We start from the raw sequence: 17,334 nt of genomic DNA, 5'->3' as shown, positions 1-17,334 counted from the left end.
TTAGAATTGACACATTTAATGAAACTTTAATTTATTCAAAGTATTTTATATTTTGAGATAAACAATTCTTTCAAAATTACTCTATAATTTGAGACGGAAGTAATATTCTCCATGTTGTAAAAGTAAGAAAGCCAACACGGGTTTAAATGCAGGAGAATGATGAAAAAGTTTCAAAATGATTAATTAATTTAAGTTAGATTTCAAGTGCTAAATTTTAAAAATTTACAACTTGATCTCTCAATTTTATAATTACATTATGATAAATTTATAACTTATTTTTTAAATTTTAACATGATTGAAGAATAAAAAAAATTTATTTTTTCTATTAAAATTTAAAATATAAGTTATAAATTTATCACAACAGAATTATAAAATTAAAAAATTAAATTATAAATTTTTAAAATTTAATATTTGAGATTAATTCTTTTAAACCTTTATATTATTTTTCCTTTTAAATGTCCATCCCAGCTATACTTTAGGGAGTGACGTCGGAGTAACCGTAACGTCTTGCCCAATTGTTTTTTTTTTTTTGGTTTGGGGAGGGGGTTCCCGACGATTCAGTCGTCGTCTCGTCGATCGGCGATGATATCCAATTCAACATTTCAGTTTAGACAAGTCTCGACGTTGCTGTTTCACCTCCCCACCAGGCTCCATTCTCCACGCGTTGCGGCCTGCGGAGGGTGGACTTTTATTCTCTCCGAGCGCGCTCGTGGAAGTACACTGGAAAACAGTGTCGGTGTGTGACCATTACGACAGTCATTCTCCAATTTTTATTATTATTTGGTCAATTGTTGCTTCAACCAAAAAAATAAAAAAGCAAAAAGAAAAATTACACGAGCTCGCTTCGTTGCCGGCGGAAACCAACGGTCACATTGTGTATCACATCATATTACCGTTAAAATACGAACCATTCCGCCACGGACTTTGTTACGCTCTTCTCCAATCCACCCTATTCCTTGCTCTACTTACTGAATTCGGTTGGCTTTTCCTTTTATTTCTTTTTTGTGTAATCAAAATTTGGGTTCCCAGCGTGAATTTCAAGGATGAGCTTCGAATTCATGATCGATTATGTTACAACACCATGGTAAGTGCAATTTCTACATCGATAAACCCCAAAACCAAGGGAGGTCCTGCTCCTCCATCTCACAACCCAAAGAGGACTCCTCTCTTGCCCTCTGAACCCGACAATGCACTTACTCCTCGCAGACCCAAACTTCAACAGGTTACGTCTCGTTATATGTCTTCCCCCTCATCCACTACTTCCTCATCAAGTTTGAGACGATGGCAATCACCCCTTCAGTCCACCACCATGAATTCAGCATCTATGGGGACACCAACGCAGTCGCCATCACTGACCAAGCGCTCGCTCTCAGTAAACCGGAGTCGACCAGCCAATCCTCGACTTAAACCTTCCTGCATGGGAGCTGGAAATGGTGTTGGCGCTGGTACGCCGACGGCTCAGAAGATGCTTTTCACTTCAACCAGGAGTTTATCGGTTTCGTTTCAGGGTGAGTCATTCTCAATCCAGGTTAGCAAGGAGAAACCAGCACCTTCGCCAAATTTTAGGAAAATTACACCAGAGAGGAGTAAGGCCACAACTCCCGGCAGAGGAAGGAGCGGAAGTTCCAGCCAGAGTGAGCATTCAAGGTCATCGGATCAGCAGCGATGGCCGGGAACAATGCGGCCCTTGAATTGTTTGGCTAGAAGTGTGGATTGCACGGACGACACGAAAAAATTAGGAGGATCCAGGGACGTGGTTAAATCACTGCAAAATTTGATGGTAGGTGTTCAAATTTCTTTCGATGGGACGATGAGTTCGGAAGGGGACAGCGGAGAAGCCAAGAAGATTGCTGAGGTCGTTCTTGAAAGGAAGAAAGCTGATGGATCTGAGTTCATTCCTTCTGATAACGAAAGTGTGTCTTCTGGTAGTTCTTGCTGCGGAGGGGAACAAGGGAAACGAGGTTCCCGTGGAATTGTGGCACCAGAAAGATTCTGGCAAGAGGCTAACAATCGGTTGCGGCAACAGATAGACCCTGCATCTCCATCGTCAAGGAATTCTGGAAATAAACTAATAGTTCCGCCTAAGCATCTCCATCCAAAAGATTCATGTGTTGATAGTCCCATGACATCTCCCGGAAAAATCATAAATAGCAGGGGGCAAGTATCTCTTCTTCGTGCGGCGGTTCGTTCTGCTTCACCAAGTAAGCTCGCCACGCCATCCATATCGTCCCCCTGGAGAGGGATGAGCCCATCTCGAGTAAGAAATGGAGTGGCAGGAGGCCTGAACGATAGGCTGGGCAATGTGCCTTCTATTTTGAGTTTTGTTGTTGACGTACGAAGAGGAAAGATAGGGGAGAGCCGTATTGTTGACGCTCATTTACTGAGACTCCTCTATAACAAACTCTTGCAATGGCGATTTGTAAATGCCATGGCAGATGCCACCCTCTCTGTTCAGAGATTGAATGCAGAGGTATGCTTTCTAAATTAATTTTGCTTTGTTTCAAAATACCATTTTCACTGTTTCTAAGTATAAAATAGCAGAAGAGTCATGCATAGACAATTGTTCCAATTTTGGTTTCATCCTGGTCCTCAATAGCATTTGCTTCTTGTGATGTGATGGTGTATTAAATAATAGTTAAGGGAAAGAGAGGATTTAACTCTCATATACTGACACCCCCCCCCAATTGCATTACTTGTATGCACTAATGAATAATGATTTTCCTTAATACCATTTTGTAACAGAAAAGCCTCTGTAATGCATGGGTAGCTACCTCTAAGCTACGAGAATCTGTTAGAGCCAAGAGAACAGAGTTAATATTGCTGAAGCAACATATCAAGCTAATTTCCATCCTCAAGGAGCAGGTAAGATCCATGAACCATGATGACTATCGACACTTTTGTATTTCTGCCTTGATTTGACTTGGAGGTTCTTCCTTCTTCAAGAAAACGCGTTTCTTTGATTTTATTTTGTCTTCAACTACTGAGGCTCTTGTCATTTCCTTTTTGTGGGACCTCACGTGTCATTCTATTCTTTGTGTTGTTGCTGGCATTCCAAGGCATCTGATTTCATGTTGCTGGTTTTATTATTATCGTACGCATTTACAAACTCTATCAGAATTCATAACAATGAAATCGCAATCGTTTCTGAGTAAATTGCACGTCACTAGTCTCTTTTGTGTGTTGTTTGTTAATAGAAAATGATAGGAATGCCACAAGCAAGAAAATTGAACTTGTGCCATATTAAATGCGGGTAAAAAGTCGTCTCCTATTTTACATGCATGCGGCTTGTGCATTGAATGGGTTTGGTGATATTTGCTTTACGTTCAACTTGCACCATGAGTTCTCAGTGAAACCTATTTCGTGTAGATGATATATTTGGAAGATTGGGCTCTTTTGGATCGGGGATACTCTAGTTCACTCTCAGGGGCTATTGAGGCCTTAAAGGCTAGCACTCTCCGCCTTCCCGTTGTTGGTGGGGCCAAGGTATTTTACTTTAGCTTCCTGTTCATTCCTCTATTCCTTGGGAAATGATAGGATATTAGGCACACCGTTGTTGTTATTGTCACATCTCGGTCTGAGAAAGTTCTGTATCAGGCAGATGTGATGAATGTGAAGGAAGCCATTTGTTCCGCAATGGATGTGATGCAGGCAATGGCGTCGTCTATATGTTTGTTGTCACCAAAGGTAAGCGTATGTGTACGTTGGTCCTGTTTGATTTTCTAGATGTTGGATGGATTAGGATGTTCGTTTTTGTTAGTTGTGTCAATGCATCTCCCCTCCTGAATTCTGATCATGACGGGAACACGTCCGAGTTTGTTGTACATAGAAAGTTTATAAACTCTTGCGCTGCTAAGGTAAATGGGCTGCAATTAGGGCGTAGAATGACTTCATCCTACTGGTTACTGGTTTATTAACTTAAATTATCGTGAAATTTTTTTCCCAAATGAACTAATGCTCCTTTTAGTCCTAAAAGTGTAGGAGTTAGTTGACTAATTCACATATATTAAAATAATTAGGTAAGTAATTTGTAAAAAATATTTATTGGTTTTCCTAAAATACTAGTGTAATCAATAGGAATAGTTCTGACAAAAATAATAAATGAGAGAGACAAGGAAAATTAAAATCTTACAACTGACCAAAATGAAACGGAAGATTAAAATCTTACAACTGACCAAAATGAAACTCTTCGTTAGCCTCTACATTTAGAATAAAAAGTACAAAGTAAACGAGGTGCGTGCAGGAATATGTTCACAAATCAGACGGTACTTTACTGTTTATTCCATTGCATGGTTTGATCCCCGTGAATTGTTTAAATATAGTATTATTTATCATCCCCGTCACAGACACTGACAAATGAGCAATGGCCAATTGAAAAATACATTCTTAGTTGTGGTTAACCATTCGGTTACTTCAAAGTTCACATGGAGTGAAAACTTATTCTCATCACCTCTTTCCATCTCTGTCCTTTCTGACGCGCCTTATGAATGCAGAGTGAAAGGCAGAATTTTGACTCACGCCTGCACTTAATATTATAGATTGTTCTTCCTGACATGCGTAATTTGCATAACAAGGGAAGGGGAATAAAAGTATGAAGTTTGTCGTTCTACGCAACTCATGTAATGTACCCGCCACTTACAGGAATCGCCTGTCATATCTGTTAACTAAATCCCACTGATCTTGTCAGGAAGGCAGAGAAACAGAGGTGGATAAAGAATAATTTACTCCATTCTTTGTTTTGTTCTCTGCAGTCTGAAGTTTACACATCGATGAATTCAGGAATCAGGATAGTTAGCAAATGCTACAATTATTTATCGTGATGTGATTACCAGACAGGCGCTTGCGAATATGCTAAAAGTATCTGCATTGTGCAATGTACAGGTTGGCCATGTAAACTCGCTATTGTTTGAAGCAGCTAATTTGAGTGCAAAAGAGCTTGCTTTGCTGGAGGAGTGTAAAAATCTCTTGTCAGTTGTTGCAGCTCTGCAGGTAAATTTTGTGTTTGGATCTCATTTATAGAAACTTACTATGCATCTGTTGACTGTTACACTAACCAAGGAAACTTTTTGGTGGGCAGGTTTCAGAGCGGAGCTTGAAAACACATATTTTACAGTTGAAATGCTTGCCTAACCCAGAAGCCAAACAGTGAAGTAACAAGCAAATAGTATCTGTATTTGCTTCACCATCCTTCCGCTGTCGTCGAAACAGAAGAGTGGCTGGTTGCATCTAAAAGTATAGTGTATATTTAGTTAAATCTAACGCGTGATCCATTTCGTGATGTATTTCATATGTACAGTCGATCTGAAGATTGAGGAGTGGATGCTGTCGTTCTCAAAATTCAAGTTCTGAAGATTGAGGAGTGGATGTGTGTGTGTAACGTTTTAGTTATTTTTTTTTTTATCACAGTTTTTTTTTTTTTTTGGCCTGAAACATTGTTATTGGTTTGCTATGATGATCCCTTGTATCTTATGAAAATGACTTCGAGATCTGATAATAAACACTTAAAATGTATATATAATTTAAACAATTACTTTTCTTGAAATTTTTACGAAAATTTTGAAGTATTAATCAGCTTAACGGTTGTCCCAAAAAAAGGAAAAAGAATGGCTGAGAATTTTTGAAGATAGAGACCAGAGACGAATGAGAACCGACTGATTAGAAAGTTTTTATTTTCATTTTGATGAAACAGATGTCTTTTAAATATATTTTTCATTAAACTTTTTAATTAATACACAAGTATCTAAATTTTCAATGATAGATGAGTATATAAATCTTTGAGATAATAATATTTTTTGGGCCTCAGATCATGTTGATCGAATTAATACTTTGTTTAAATTTTAACATCCCTTCCAATAAAAATTAAAACCTTGATTAGACATATCATAAGAGTCTAGTCACTTCCCTGAGATTCAACTGGTTTGAAAATAGACTAATGACTATACCCTCAGATTCAACTGATGCTTTTCTTAGGCCCAAAAGAAACATGATGTGATTTTTGGAATGGGCTTTAGATTTAACCAGAGTGATGCTTTACTTAGGCCCGAGGATGAAAGAGGAAGGAAGAATAGTTAAAAATATGAGGTGACCGTGTGATAGGAAAGGATGAAGGAATAAATGGATAATAATGTGACGCATGTTACTGGTTGGAAGCGAGACAAGACTAAAAGAAAAAGGCAATTAAAGGAGGAGGCTGGTAAAACTGAATTGGTTGATTAATGAAAGCGAATCCCAGAAGTGGGAGTGGTGAGTGGTGAGAGACGCGGCAACGCGACTGTGATGTGGGCGATGAAAAGTGAAAAAAGAGAGAGAGAGAGACCGTGTTTATGAATCATCACTGATGGTGGGTTGGGCATTGTCGTGGAACCCACTTCCATTGGCGGACCTCTTCCCTTCCGCCTCACCCTGACGTGGATTCCATCTCCCCCACCCTTTTTAGACCATCCGAATAGAATCATGAGAGTCCGCTCACCGCTATAACCGGCAAAACAGGTCAAGCTTATTAGGCCAATTTATTTAAACCCTAAAATAATTAGGGTTAGACCACTAAACTAAAAGGCATAAATGAATTTTGAATTTTAAAGAGAGCTCTTTAGATTAAAAAAATAAAAAAGTCAAGTGCTTGTTATATTTTAAATCTCTTATCAACAGCAACAGTCACTTTTATGATACATTTTATGTATATTTTAAATACTTTGTCAGTTAAATTTATTCTTTTTTATCTTATTTTATTTTATTAGTATTTAAGTGATTTTTTTAATCCTTTACAAATTATAATATAGGATTATCAAAATAATTATATGAATGTGTATGATTTTTTTTATAGACAAGTATGAACTGGAGAATTATTTAGGTAAATAATATTGAGTTTCATACTTTGAAAGAACAAGATATTAAACTAGTAAAAGAATGATTAACATCAACTTTCAATTTTTTTAAGGATAATTGATGACATTTTTAGTATTTCAATTATTACTATAGTCAATGAATCAATTTTTAGCAATGGTTCACATGTTTTGACAAAATATTGAAATTCTCTTCTTCCAAATAATATTAAGCCCATTGTTTATACTCACAATTGGTTGCACAATTTTGATAACATGATATTGAATTTGAATGTTTAAACTTTATAGATTTATTATGAATTTATTTAAATTTATTTTTTACACTTGATTTTATGCGTAGTATTTTTTTTGAAATTATAAATGTATTTTATTATAATTTTAAAATAAAAAATAAAAAAATATTAAAGCCAAGGCCCTGCCTTAAGAGTTAGGATTAAGCTTCAAAATTAGGAGTCTTAAGGTAATTTCGAGCTCTTTAAAACTAATTTGTTTAGGTCTTGATTCTTCAAAGCTAATCTTAAAGTCTACTTGATATGGCGCTCCTAATAATAAAATATGCCCAACGTGTTCTACAACTTCGAGGTGCTCCATGTGTGCTATCCAGACAACTTGTGATTTGGACGCTTTCAAAAAAAATAAATTAATCACATTAGGCACCAACAAATTTTTTTAAAAAAATAAATTATAAATAATAATTCAAACAATTATAAATTTAAAAGTTTTAATTAAAAATATAATATTTAAATTTTAAATATAATAATTAATTTACAATTTAGATTCATATTTTTGACTTTTTAAATTAATATTTATATAATTTATTTTATAATTTTTTTGTGAACTTAATTATTATTAATTCATTCTTTTAAAATTTTGTTGTCATTCTCCCCTCGATTTATTGCTTCTCATTTTAACCACGCTTGAGAACTGAAAGTCATACCGAAAGTGCCATTAATTTTCAGACTTATAATTAAGTTGTATAAACATGCCTCCCCACATTATCTAAATATTCTATCCTCCCCCGTCCTTCGCACAGGAGAATTCAGCTGTTCTGCCCTTCGATTCCCTCCCTCCTCGTTCTTCCTCCCTCTTGCTCAGATCTTATTTATAAATAATATCTAACATGTTTCGTTAAATTTAAAAAAATAAATTTTATTTTTATTTTAAAATTTAATAATTTTTTATTTTTAATAAATATTTTTAAATTTTATTATTAATATTTTTATTTAAAGTATTCAATAAAAATAAAAATGTAAAAAATAATATTAAAAATTAACAAACACTCTATAAATAAAATTAAATTTATTTTTTTTATTTTTTATAAATAAAACTAAAATAGTATTTATTTATTTTTGGAAATAAGGTCTTTTGTCAATTCGAACAAGCAAATTAAACAAAAGCAACACATCAGCAGAGACATTAATAATATTTTGTTCCAACAACATTAATAATAAGTAATAATAATAGTTACAAAAAACTTCACCGGAATTGATTCCGGTTTTCATTAACAGAACCAAAAATCCCGGCGGCGAGACCTCCCTTTCTTCTCCTTGCATTTTTATTCGCCTTGCCTTGTACGTTTATCATTCCCGGATATGCTAATCTCCCTCTCGATTCTTCATATATAACTCTATCCCACTTTGAGCATTCTTACACGAACAAATCCAAAAGCTTCGTACTCTTCTCGTCTCCGCAACTGCTACTACTTCTCATTCCCGATTCAACAGAAACAACTGGCAACATGGTCGGATTGCTCTGCCTCCTCAGCGCCGTGGCAACGCTCCCGGTAACAGGTCTTTTCTTGCTGTAAGACTCCGAAAGCAGCGAGAGATCCCAGGCTGACTTCTGCTCCATTTCTCCGAGGTCTTGCATGAATGGCCGGGATTGAAAGCGCACGGTTCTCCCAATGTCGGAAGAAGACTCGCCTAAGATCGGCCGCAGAACTCCATCAAAAGTCTCCGGCAACGGCCCAAGAACGCCGCCGGCGAGTATCGTCTGAACGGCCGCTTCGCACACGTGCCAGTTACCACTCCACAGGAGACCGACGGCGCCGTTCACGGGATTTACCGTTCGCCCGCACGCTTCGTACAGCAGCGACCGAAACAAGACTGAAATTTCCCAAAGAAGGAAAGAAAGAAAGAAAAGTTAAGGAAAGAAATTATAGGGAGGGATAAGATGATAATAGAAGAAAGAAGAAGAAGGGACCTGGTCTGGTAGGGATGGGAACAGATGAAATGAAGGACATGAGGTCGCTACGGCCGAAGAATTTGGCGAGGAAGAGAGTGGCATGAGCCTGGGAATGAGGGGAATGGATCCACTGGAGGCAAGCTCTGAGGGCGCAGTCTTGGCTGCATCCCTTCCGGAGGACTCGACAACCGTTGCAGCTCATTTGGGGAGTGACAAGAGAATCGAGTCCAGAAAACAAGGGGAGGTCCTGGAAAACGAAGATGAGAGTTGAGAACGTGAACTGTGGATCAGTGGTTGAGTTTATGAGAGAGAGAGAGAGAGAGAGAGAGAGAGAGAGACGGTGGCTTTTTCTGGGTGGGGTCCACTGGCGGGAATATCTTCCCCTTCTTAGTTCTTCCAGGTTCCAAGCTCAGGGCAAGAGCGGCTCCGTGTTTCCGCGCCTCTCTTTTCCGCTGCTCACAGTAATTTCTTTTCTTACCGCTTTTTGTTCTACCCTTCTATTTGGTTTGGGGGTTCGGTTTCCGTGCTAAGCATTGATATGAGCAGCAGCAGCTCATCTTTCAAATGCACCGTTTAACGAAAAACTTAATAAAGATTCGGTTATCAGCTTGCTAAACGGTGTCGTCTGGAGGGCTCCTTTCAAAAATAAATAATTTATATCATCAAGTCCGCAACGTGAGAGAATTCGACTGAGAAGCTTGGAACGAAAGCTTTGAGCAATTGGTGTTTCAAAAGGAGGAAAGGCACCGACTTTCTCTGTTAAGCAATTGGTGTTTCAAAAGGAGAAAAGGCACCGACTTTCTCTGTTAAGAAGGAGGTTGAAATCTGGTCTTTAGCAACAACTTTCAGCCCATTTAGTGTGATAAAATAATTTTTAATAGAATTAAAATTGAAATAAAATTAAGCTTAAAAAAGTGTTTGATATAAAGATAAAATTTTAATATAATATTAATTAGTATATGTATTTAAAATAAGAAAAGACTAAATTATTTTTTTTACTCAAAATTAAAAAACCTACCTTGTCACAAATGGATAAAAAGGATGAGGGCAGTGAGGTTCACACAATGAATTCAAGAGAATTGAGGCAATTCTATAATCAATATAATGAAATTAAATTCTAACATTTTTGGTGGAATTAAATTCTTAAAAATTATAACTCCTACATGCCAATTATATTTAAATTAAGATTTTATCTCTAATTTTATTTTCACATTGTCAATTCAACAATACAAAATATGGCCTCAGTGTAAACAAAGGAGGAGGCCAGTTGAAAAGTATTATTATATTATGATATATTATATTTATTTAAATAAAATTTATAAAATAATTTTAATATTTTTTATTTTAAATTTAACCTAAATTTATTTAAAGGGTTTAATTTAATATTAAAATTTTTATAATTAATATATATTGATTATCTAAATACTTTGCACAATTCAAGGTTGTATAGAATATATTTGAATAATTAATATACATTAATTATAAAAATTTTAATAATAAATTAAATTTTTTAAATTAAATCTAAATTATATTAAAAATAAAAAATTTATTAAAATTACCTTATAAATTTTATATATTTTTATTTTAATAAATAAAATATATAATAATATTTTATTTAAATTTAATCTTAACCATCTATATTTTATTCCAAGAGCGAGCACACGGTGTTCATTTTTGGGATGAGCATGACCCACCGCTTAGCGGCGAAATTACTCCTTGGATTGGGCCTTTTTATCCTCCATTTCCATCCTGTCTTCATCATTGTCTATTTCTTGATGAGGGCTTCATCTTCTTATGGATGAAAAACCAACCCCAAAAAAAAAAAAAAAAGAATAGAGAGCTTCCTCGCTTAACATATTATTGTAATTTTTTATTGTCAACTTTTCTTAAAATTATTGCCTATTTATAAAACTTAAATGTAATTTTTTTTCCAGTTTTAAATTCCCTGATTAAAAAATAAAAATTGAACATTTTGAAACTGACGGGCATGGAAAATGTAAGCTGAAAGGGATACTCTCTCTTATCCTATTTATAGGGTAGAGAAAGAAAAAAAATTTATCCTATTTATAAATTATGTCATTAAATTTTAATAACAAAATTTTTCTTTTATCCTTTAGTGAATGTTAGCAAAAAAAAAACATGTTATTGAAGTATGTATATTTAATAGGGATAAAGTTAAAAACTTATTAAATTTAAAGACAAAATTAATAAGTTTTAAGATTTTTTTAATACTAATGAAACCTGTTGCAAGTGACTTGTAAGTAAGACTAGAAGAGTAAATATGATGTTTTTAATTGGACTGCATATGTATCATTATTCATTTAAAAATGCACATGAATTAGAACATCAAAAAATAAAGATATAAGTTTTGATAAAAAGGATGCACATCCATTAAAAAATAAGGAGAAAAGTTACATACTTAAGATTATATATTTATAAGGTATTTATTTTTTAATTAAATCGAGAGACATGTATATCATGTATGAATTATTTATTTTATATTAAATTCTTGTTATTTTAGCTTTTTAAATTCATTTATTTTAATTTGATTGAAAAAAATATATTACGTATATAAGGCTATGAATTTAAGTTTTGTCCTGAAAATATTCTGATGCTGCATTCTAATATTACGGTCTAGATATATGTTGAAACCCGGAATGTATCGGGACAGCATAAATATTTTGAAAGTTAATGTTCAATTTTTTGGATTTTGACAAGGAAAGATGATTTGTATTCATATTAGACATGTGAATTATTTATCTGAGGACGAAAACTGGTCCTGTGAGACATCCATATTTTCCATGAGCACGTGGAATAATTTTAACCATTAATACTTCTTATTCATATTCTCGCTTTATATTTATTCCGTGACTATTCTCATATCGTTTGACCCTTCTGTTGACTATAGTCGAATATGAACTATCGCTCACGTCGCTCCTGGGCCTTTCCGTGTCCTCGCTGTTCTACAAATTATGGCTTCTGGACCATTGAAGATGAGATTGGGTCCGGTTGTCCGAGTTAATGGCCTGTTCAGAAGTAGGCCCATTTCTGGATTCTATGCTTGCTTTATGGAATATGATATATGATTCGATTCAATTGTCATATTTGCAAGAGTTAAATGTAAAAATTTAGCCACTAATTATTTTTTAAAGACCGCTGGATAGACTGTATTATGAAATGATATAAAATAAATCATTAATGATCAAAATCATCACATCCACCACCTGCTGTTAATTTGCCACTGATGGACATTTATTCTCTCTCGCTCTCTCCTCGCCATTGTATCTTTTTCCTCTTCCTCCTCCTCCTTTGCTGATAAAACAATCCCACTCCTTCACTCTCTCCCCTCACCATCATATATTTTTCTCTCTCTCCTCGCCACTATGAGTTAACGTCCATCGGGCATTGCTTACACCAATCAAGCATCTCTCTCCTCCCTCTCACTTACCTCTAGTATGTCTTCTCTTTCACTCTCTCGCTTCCTCTACTTACTGTCTGTGAATACTGGGAGTTCAACACAGGGTGCTGGACAGTGTTGCCATCGTCAATGGAAGCAATGGTGAGAGAGCCAAATAGCTAGCAAGTGACAATCTCCACAAGTTTAACGCTGTCAGCTCCCATGCATATGATGGAGGTTCATTGAAACACCCTGCCATCAATTTTCAATTCACTTGTGTATGGAACTTGGCAAGAAGAATCCTTGAGCTCTAATTTAAGAGCTTAAAAATGGGGGCAGGAAGAAGGAGAACGTGGAATGTGAAGGAGTTTAAATCTAACTAACAATATAATGGCTGAGATAGAACCTCCCATTTCCAATGCTTTAATGGCTGCCCTCAAGTATGCTCAAGATTATCACATCAGCAGTAGGAGCAACCTCCCTTGGCTGCAAAAGTTAAGCTCACATATCTTATCGTTTCCAATACTCGATGAACCGAGTGCTAGCGAAGTTATGAGGGAAGCTAGTTTTTCCAGTCCATGAAAGCCACGGAGGGTCAAGATGAAAAAGCAAATGAGGATGATGGTGGAGGAGTTGGTGAAGAAGACACACATGTGCATAGAGAGGGAAGGAGGGAGGCCGGTGAGGATGAAAATGTTGGATGAGGATGATGAAGTAGATAAAGACGACGATGAAGAATGGGGAGAGAGAGAAGAAGAAAGGTCCAAAAGAATAGCTACACATGGCATGATAGCTTTTTTATAGTCAAATAGTTGGTCAACTAACAGACGTTTACTCACATAAATGGAAAGGTGCCAGATGTTATGTTTTTCATAGTTAATGATTTTTTTGTAACATTTTATTTTACAAGATATTTAGTAGTCCTTAAAAAATAATTTATAATTAAATTTATATCTTTATCTTATTTACAAGTCTACAATTTGCACTGAGCTGGATTCCTTTTTAAACTTTGATTATAATACACGACCCTTGCACGTTTTTGATGTGCCAGAAAACAAGAATTGTATGGATGTTTTTTTTTCAAAAAAAAAGAAAATAGAGAGAATTATATAGATGTTTTATAGTTAGTAGTATGACATTTTTTTTCCTGTTGGTTGATCTTCTGGTCCAGCAACGTGCTTTTCTGTAAGAGGGGAGAAACAGAAGATGTATTTATCGAATATTAAAAATGTTTTATCCATGCTTATAACTTGTTTAATCACTTATGACGTAATTTAACAATATTCAATACTTTATTTTGTTTTTCAATTGCTACTATGTTGAAATATTATTTATGAATTAGCATTAATTAATAAGCCCAATAAATTAGTCCTTATGATCTTGTGTGGATCGTGATAGGTGGATCACACAAGTGAGCCCAATGGGCAGAGGCCCAACTCACAACCCAGTAGCCGTCAGTTATTTCCTATCTCTTAATTGACTGAGTCAGAGATAATAGATAATATAATTATTTAATTAAGGCGGTTCCCAATCTGATCTATATAAGAAGATTAGTCGGTAACTGCAAACACACGACTCATTTCTTCTACTTCCATTGTCTCTGAACTCTCTGAAAGCTCTGGGGACCTGTGGGTTGTGTACATGCTCATACTCGAGGTAATCAAGATTTATCTAGCACTCATGGATTCTTCAGATACGCATGAATTACTTTATTCTATCATATTTTATTATACATATGAATTGAGATATTAAGATCTACATGCTATACATGTATATTCTCATGCTCACTGGATAATTGAACTTCTTCAGCTGTTTAACAGTAGTTGAGAAGTTTGGTTTCTATAGTGTTGTCTGGTTGGAGATGGTGTCTGGGAGTTGCGAGTAGTTACCTAAATCCGTGCCAAAATTCAGATCCCTCGTAGGTGCTGGGTATTTTTGCAAAGCAGGGGTGAGGATTGGCGAACATAAGACCACCAGATTTCCCCCTTGCAACATTTGACTGTCGTGTTTTGTCATTTTTTACTAGAGAGCAGGAGAGAGAGAAATAAGATCAGGATACACCTACGTAGACAGGTACATATACATATAGATATGACTTTTCAGAGCATACGCGTTCTGCTGAGGCTAGCGACTGGATGAAGGTGTGAACACCTTTACACATGGGAAGAAAAGTCCTAAGGGGTTTTGCACCAAAACACGCAAAGAGGACATGGCAGAAAATATGAAGAGAGGAAAGGGTGGATATGGTTAAATTAGATTAGCCTGGACTTGCTGGGTTGTGTGGTTATGACTTGAAAGTTGAAACGCAAATGTGGGGCGCTTTGGCCTTGCAAACAATTGAATTCTATTTAGTCTATTTTGAAAATTAGCCTGGACTTGGTGGATATGCACAAACATTTCCACCGCAACTCCTGCCTTCAATTTGTTAGCGTGATGGCATGGCATGTTCAATTAATTAAGCATTCCAAATAAAACGACACGCAAGTACGCCTGAAACGGCCGTCGCTTTCCCCCTGACTATCCAAACCTCTTTCTTTATTCTTTACACTGCTCTGCCATTGGCACCATTCTCTCGTCACTCCTGACCCCTGACTCCATTCAAATTTATTTCTATTCTAAAAAACAAAATATAATTATGATATATTCATAGGATAACTTGTCCGATATTTTAACATTTCAGATAAATAGTTGTTTTAATTACTTAAGGGCGGAGTTGGATTGGAGCCCTCGTTCATGTGGACAGGGCCGAGTATAAAACTTTACACTAGAAAAAAAGAAAAGAAAATAAAAGAAGAAGAAAATGGGGGAGAGAGGAGGCAGCACGCACTTTCAAAGGCTCGAGCGTGCTCTTTGCTAACAGTAAAAACCGTCACCAACAAACAATGACAGCAACATGTGCGAGTGGACTCAACAGGCACTTGCCAACAGTCTTTGCCGCGCTGCTCACGCAGATATGCCGACCCATCATCACTCATTCCTCACGCCCCTACGTTTCTTCATCACCAACTCGCTATTCAACGCGGCGCATTATTCCCTCCGCTTTTACGGAGTACCGCCACATCCCACGGCTTCAGAATAAAACACCAATAGAAATAGAAATCCAGTCACGAAAGAAAAATAATTAATAAATTGATTCGCCAGGCTACGATAATTTGGAATCGGTTCCCGTCCTATCATTATGTACAACAACAGATGAATTCCCGAATTTTCAAATAGTCAAACAAACAAAAAATGAAACAAAGACAAAAAGAGAACACTCAGAACCGATCCGAGGATCAATGGGTCTGAGTTCCTAATGAACCGACTGATCTAACTGCTTCACTCGTGGTTGTCGCGGAAAGGCGGGGCCTTTTCAGCGGGTGAGGGCTCTCCACCTCCTCGTCCGTCGTCGAGGAGAAGACGGGTATGTTGAGATCGAAATCGCGGTGGGCGGACCCCGCATCTTCGGAGGCGGTGGCAGCACTGCTAGCGCCGCCCTCGTAGTGGCAGCGCTTGTGCCCGCCCAGGGCCTGTCCGGTGGGGAAGGACTTGTGGCAGATGGAGCACTCGTGGAGCCTGCCTCCAGCGCTGGATGCAGAGGTGGTGGCAGAAGCAGTGCCGGTGACATTGGAAGAAGGGTTGTGATCTTCACCGGCGAGTTTTCGATGACTGGCCTTGTGTCCGCCGAGAGCCTGGTAAGAGGGGAAGGCTTTGTTGCAGACGGAACACTTGTAAGTGAGCTTGGGAGTCGGCGAGGCGTGGCGGTCGTACGAGGCGGCAGAACCGGCGGAGTCGCGAGCGAGCATGATGAGGCAGAGAGCGAGGTACTCCTCCTCGGTGCAGGGCGGGTGGTCGAGGCGGTTACGCCTGGAACGCTTTCGCTTGGCCAAGGGACAGGGCTCCAATCGGTGGAGGTCGGAGGCTTGGAAGGGGAAGGTCGGGGTGGCGGCAGCGGGCGACTTCATAGCTTCCAGGGCCATGTGTTTCTGAAGTGGTAATTGAAGATGGAACTGGTGAAAGAGAGAGAGAGGAGGAGAGAATTGGGGACAGGGGTGGATGGTGTTGAAGACAGTGGCGAAGGATGTATATAGGAGAGTTGGAGTGAGAGTGAGGGCGGAATGGTGGGCTTATAAGGAAGTGAGAATCAAGAACTGGAAGGGAAGTTGCGTGACAAGTGGTGGGAAAGTGAGCGAGGGGTGCAAGGCACATAATTGTAAATATCATTATTTAATTGTGAGGATTATAGAGATGACGGAGAATAGGATGTTAGCGTGTGCGGGGAAGGAGAGTTATTCTGGGTTGGCAGGAGCGACTTTGAGTGGGTCAAACAAAGTGTCACTCTATTCGTGGGACTTGGCTTGCCCTTCTTTTTTGTTTGGTGGGGAAAGTGAGAGCGCGACGACCAATTGAGCTCTGACTCCAGACTCCAGACACTACGTTTCCACACTTCCAAGTCAATATCGAAATAAAAGCCTGCTGATCGCGTTGTCTATAATTGGTTGAGAGTTGTGGTTTTAATTGGGGGCATTATAAATTTGAATAAGCATGTTGATCACGAGGACAGGTGCAGCAAGCAGGGAAATGAATAGCCAAGGAGTGAAGTGATGATGAAGGCGGAAAGTGGAGAGGAGCGGCAAAGTTAGGAAGGAGGTAGGAAAAGGGGGAGTAAAACCAGGGTGCGGAATCACATGGGAGTGGACAGAGTTTTCGTCTAGCTGTGGCAAATTTAATTTTTGATTAGTTTCAAGTGTGTCATCCATCCAGTGGTGTGTAGTGGATGGGTCGTGGTGGGGGGCATTTCATTTTAATATTTGGGCATCCCAAGTGGACCAAATTCATCTTCCCTGCTAATGCTTTCATTTATCAGCATATGAGCCCGTATCATCATCCTTTATTATATCTCTTTCCACGTCCTTTTCTAACAGATTAAACCAA

The 17,334-nt window shown here is 37.5% G+C and overlaps 3 protein-coding genes across 4 annotated transcripts; 1 reads left to right on the top strand and 2 right to left on the bottom strand.

Moving 5' to 3' along the window:
• Positions 1 to 556: 556 nt before the first annotated feature.
• LOC129318983 (QWRF motif-containing protein 2-like) lies at positions 557 to 5,484 on the top strand. The gene is made up of 6 exons (XM_054964010.1): positions 557 to 2,470; positions 2,743 to 2,862; positions 3,367 to 3,483; positions 3,595 to 3,684; positions 4,879 to 4,986; positions 5,075 to 5,484. Exons 1-6 carry the CDS (start codon positions 1,082 to 1,084, stop codon positions 5,144 to 5,146), a joined length of 1,896 nt encoding a protein of 631 aa, XP_054819985.1. The 5' UTR covers positions 557 to 1,081; the 3' UTR covers positions 5,147 to 5,484.
• Positions 5,485 to 8,225: 2,741 nt separating this feature from the next.
• LOC129318984 (LOB domain-containing protein 38-like) lies at positions 8,226 to 9,639 on the bottom strand. 2 transcript variants are annotated; one of them, XM_054964012.1, is made up of 3 exons: positions 9,363 to 9,639; positions 9,042 to 9,270; positions 8,226 to 8,944 (listed from the first exon to the last, which is right to left on the bottom strand). In XM_054964012.1, the coding sequence occupies exons 2-3, from the start codon at positions 9,223 to 9,225 to the stop codon at positions 8,487 to 8,489; spliced, it is 642 nt and encodes a 213-aa protein (XP_054819987.1). In that variant the 5' UTR covers positions 9,226 to 9,270; positions 9,363 to 9,639; the 3' UTR covers positions 8,226 to 8,486. The 2 variants fall into 2 exon arrangements, with proteins under 2 accessions (XP_054819987.1, XP_054819986.1); XM_054964011.1 differs by lacking the exon at positions 9,363 to 9,639 and having other exon boundaries at positions 9,042 to 9,277.
• A 5,885-nt stretch (positions 9,640 to 15,524) lies between these two features.
• On the bottom strand, positions 15,525 to 16,507 carry LOC129318496 (zinc finger protein ZAT10-like). The gene has a single exon (XM_054963302.1). It carries the CDS (start codon positions 16,377 to 16,379, stop codon positions 15,696 to 15,698), a length of 684 nt encoding a protein of 227 aa, XP_054819277.1. The 5' UTR covers positions 16,380 to 16,507; the 3' UTR covers positions 15,525 to 15,695.
• Between the last annotated feature and the right edge of the window lie 827 nt (positions 16,508 to 17,334).

Source organism: Prosopis cineraria, unplaced genomic scaffold, assembly GCF_029017545.1.
Source record: "Prosopis cineraria cultivar Desert tree isolate PC_DT_omini unplaced genomic scaffold, ASM2901754v1 PC8, whole genome shotgun sequence".
Taxonomy (NCBI): Eukaryota; Viridiplantae; Streptophyta; class Magnoliopsida; order Fabales; family Fabaceae; genus Prosopis; species Prosopis cineraria.
This window is presented reverse-complemented; position numbering and strand designations above follow the sequence as displayed.

Coding starts and splice junctions, on each gene's coding strand:
- LOC129318983 (XM_054964010.1), top strand. CDS start 1,082: ATGGTAAGTGCAATTTCTACATCGATAAACCCCAAAACCAAGGGAGGT. Junction 2,471..2,742: donor TTCAGAGATTGAATGCAGAG/GTATGCTTTCTA, acceptor ATTTTGTAACAG/AAAAGCCTCTGTAATGCATG. Junction 3,484..3,594: donor CCGTTGTTGGTGGGGCCAAG/GTATTTTACTTT, acceptor GTTCTGTATCAG/GCAGATGTGATGAATGTGAA.
- LOC129318984 (XM_054964012.1), bottom strand. CDS start 9,225: ATGAGCTGCAACGGTTGTCGAGTCCTCCGGAAGGGATGCAGCCAAGAC. Junction 8,945..9,041: donor TCCCATCCCTACCAGACCAG/GTCCCTTCTTCT, acceptor GGGAAATTTCAG/TCTTGTTTCGGTCGCTGCTG.
- LOC129318496 (XM_054963302.1), bottom strand. CDS start 16,379: ATGGCCCTGGAAGCTATGAAGTCGCCCGCTGCCGCCACCCCGACCTTC.